The sequence below is a fragment of the Eupeodes corollae genome, chromosome 1 (genome assembly GCF_945859685.1).
Source record: "Eupeodes corollae chromosome 1, idEupCoro1.1, whole genome shotgun sequence".
NCBI lineage: Eukaryota > Metazoa > Arthropoda > Insecta > Diptera > Syrphidae > Eupeodes > Eupeodes corollae.
Genome location: NC_079147.1, coordinates 309,969,647 through 309,972,355, shown reverse-complemented (window position 1 = coordinate 309,972,355; position 2,709 = coordinate 309,969,647). Strand labels below are relative to the sequence as shown.

The 2,709-nt window shown below is 30.8% G+C and overlaps 1 protein-coding gene across 1 annotated transcript; it reads right to left on the bottom strand.

Moving 5' to 3' along the window:
• Positions 1–1,547: 1,547 nt before the first annotated feature.
• On the bottom strand, positions 1,548–2,365 carry LOC129952321 (putative nuclease HARBI1). The gene is made up of 2 exons (XM_056064859.1): positions 2,033–2,365; positions 1,548–1,973 (listed from the first exon to the last, which is right to left on the bottom strand). The coding sequence occupies exons 1-2, from the start codon at positions 2,363–2,365 to the stop codon at positions 1,548–1,550; spliced, it is 759 nt and encodes a 252-aa protein (XP_055920834.1).
• Positions 2,366–2,709: the final 344 nt, after the last annotated feature.

Here is a 2,709-nt window from a genome sequence, read left to right as displayed (position 1 = left end):
AGTCAAAAATGAATTTTTATCATTTTTTATACATTTTTTTTTAGATTTTTATTTTTTGTAAAAAATCTGTCAATTCAATTTTTCTCAAAATTTGTCCTAATGTTGAAAATAATATTTCTTATAAGTAAAAGTAGTAAAAAGCTATTATCTCAAATTTTTGAAAAGATATTTGAGTCGAAAACCATTTCTTACCAACTTTTGTAAATTTGTTTTCGGTTTTTAATTTTTTGTAAAAAAAACTGTCAATTCGATTATTTTCAAAATTTTATTGAATGTTGACAACAATATTTTTTGAAAGATAAAAGTAAATTTAAGCCAATATCTCAAAGTTTTGAAAAGATATTTGAGTCGAAAATCAATTTTTACCAACTTTTATTAATTTTTTTTAGGTTTTTATTCTTTGTAAAAAAAACTGTCAATTCGATTTTTCTCAACATTTTTCAAATATTTGAATCGATATTCAATTTTTACCAACTTAGAGTAATGTTTTTTTAGATTTTTTTTTTATAAAAAAAAACTGTCAATTCGATTTTTCTCAAAATTTTATCAGAAGTCAAAAACATTATTTTTCGTTGCACACAATTGTTTTGGAGATGAAATCATATTTTAGTCGTAAAATTTTGGAGGTGAAAATTTTTTTTTAGTTTTTTTGAAAAAATATACTTCTTTGATATCACGTTACAATATATTACTTAAATTTAATTCAAGTCTCTAGCGGTTTTGGTTCGTAAGACATTTAGGGTTAACCAAAATGTTCACCTTTTTTTCAATCTGCTATGGTAAAGAACCACCCACGCAATTTTCTTGAGAGCCCTTTCTGCCTTATTATCTGTATAACAAAATTTATTTGAAATCGATATCTCTTCTAGTTCTTGAGCTATGGCCGACGAAAAAAACGTCGCGAACGTACGGACGTACGAACGTACATACACACGCACGCACAGACATCTTTCTAAAAATCTGTTATTTTGACTATTCACCTTGAAACGTCGACAAATGTTAAAATTTTCATTTTGACAAATCGGACCCATTACAATGGACTTTTTTTGGTTGAATTTTGAAGTTTATGCTTTTGACAACCAATAAAAAAAATAAAAAATGCATAATTTACAGCTATAAGTTCAGTGAAATAATGTAAATTTAATTATTTATTTAAATGATTTAAGAAATGTGGACAAATACTCAAACGGAAGTATTATTAACGCTGTTTCAAAGCTGGCCCAATTTGTATAACAAGCTAAACAAAAATTATAAAAATAGAAATAAAAGAATTGTGGCACTTGAAATTATTCGAAAAGAGCTTTTAAAAATCCAACCGGGTGTTACAATTTCGGATATAAAAAGTAAAATTAAAACAAGATGAGAACATACACCACAATTATTGTAAAATCCAAGTTATTTCACTTTCGACTTTAACGAACAGAAGCTGTAAGGAAGTTATGCAAAACGCAACATGCTTAGACAATTTTTTTTAACTTTTTCTGGGAGCAGATGAATTTTTGTCTGCAGAACTCTAAATCTATTGGACAAAATTCCAAAACTGTGTTCTATTGTCTGTCTGGCATGGCTAAGACGAGGTATGGAAAAGGCTTCAAAATCTGTTTTGTCAATGGAAATGCGTCGTCTCCAATGACAACATAGGGAAGATTTAGCTCATTGCCAATGACTTCATCCTTCGAAAGAGAATCGTCATTGTAAAGAATTTGATTCAGATCGCTTTGACTCAAATCTCCGGCATCATGGCAGCCTCCATTCAAACCAAAGTTAATATATGTGAACGTGTAATCTGCCTTACACATCGCCAGTAAAATTATGCTATTGAATCCTTTGTAGTTGTAATAGATGGCCCCATGGCCCCTTGATGCGCGGAAAGCTACATGCTTGCCATCTATAGCACCTAGGCTATGTGGAAACTGCCATCGAAATTCGAAACCTTTAGCAATATTTATCCATTCTTCGTTGCAACTTGGAAACTATAACAGCAGATATTAACAAATGTTTCGATTTATGTTTAGAATATAAAAATACGCACCTTCAGATATTCTGGTCCAAGTTTTTTATAAATGGCTTCACACACTTCAGGAACTGTAATAAATATAATTGATTCCGAAAGCCTACTTTGGTATTCAAGGCTCCTAAAAGATTCACCGGAGGCCAAGAATCTGAGAACAAGAGCAACCTTTTCTGGTACTGAAATCGAATTTCTCATCACTGTGTCCTTTTTTGTAAGATCAACCTTTACGTAGTTTATTAGTTCCTGGAGGCAATGATCATCCATTCGTAAGTACTGTTTAAAAGCATTTTTGTCTTCAACTAAAAGTTCTTTCGTGAGTAAAGTATAGCAACCACAATCTTCCCTCCTCATTTTCCATTTCTTTACCCACTCTCGTTTTTTTTTCTTTCTTTTCTTTGCTAGCTAATAAGCAAGAAATAATTTTATTAGTATTATCATCCATAAATTTGTTTTATTTTTCACTAAATTATTGCCACAGAAATCCAATTATAATTTGTGGGTACTCTCTGATTATTACTGCCCGGACCACGAAACAAAATTAAATTCTTCCCCCACAGTTTTTTCAGAAACGTCAAAAAGAGGAAATAACGTAAGGAACGAAAAAAGGAAAGGTGTAATCACGAGGGTAGGTACCTGTCAAAAAGACGAAAACGACCGAAAAAACATACCGTGTAATCAGGATCAACGTGTCTTAA

What these genes read in the sequence shown, in the direction of transcription:
- LOC129952321 (XM_056064859.1), bottom strand. Translation starts at nt 2,365, where the DNA reads ATGAGGAGGGAAGATTGTGGTTGCTATACTTTACTCACGAAAGAACTT. An exon ending in TTGGACCAGAATATCTGAAG is followed by an intron (nt 1,974 to 2,032) that starts GTGCGTATTTTT and finishes CTGCTGTTATAG; the next exon opens with TTTCCAAGTTGCAACGAAGA.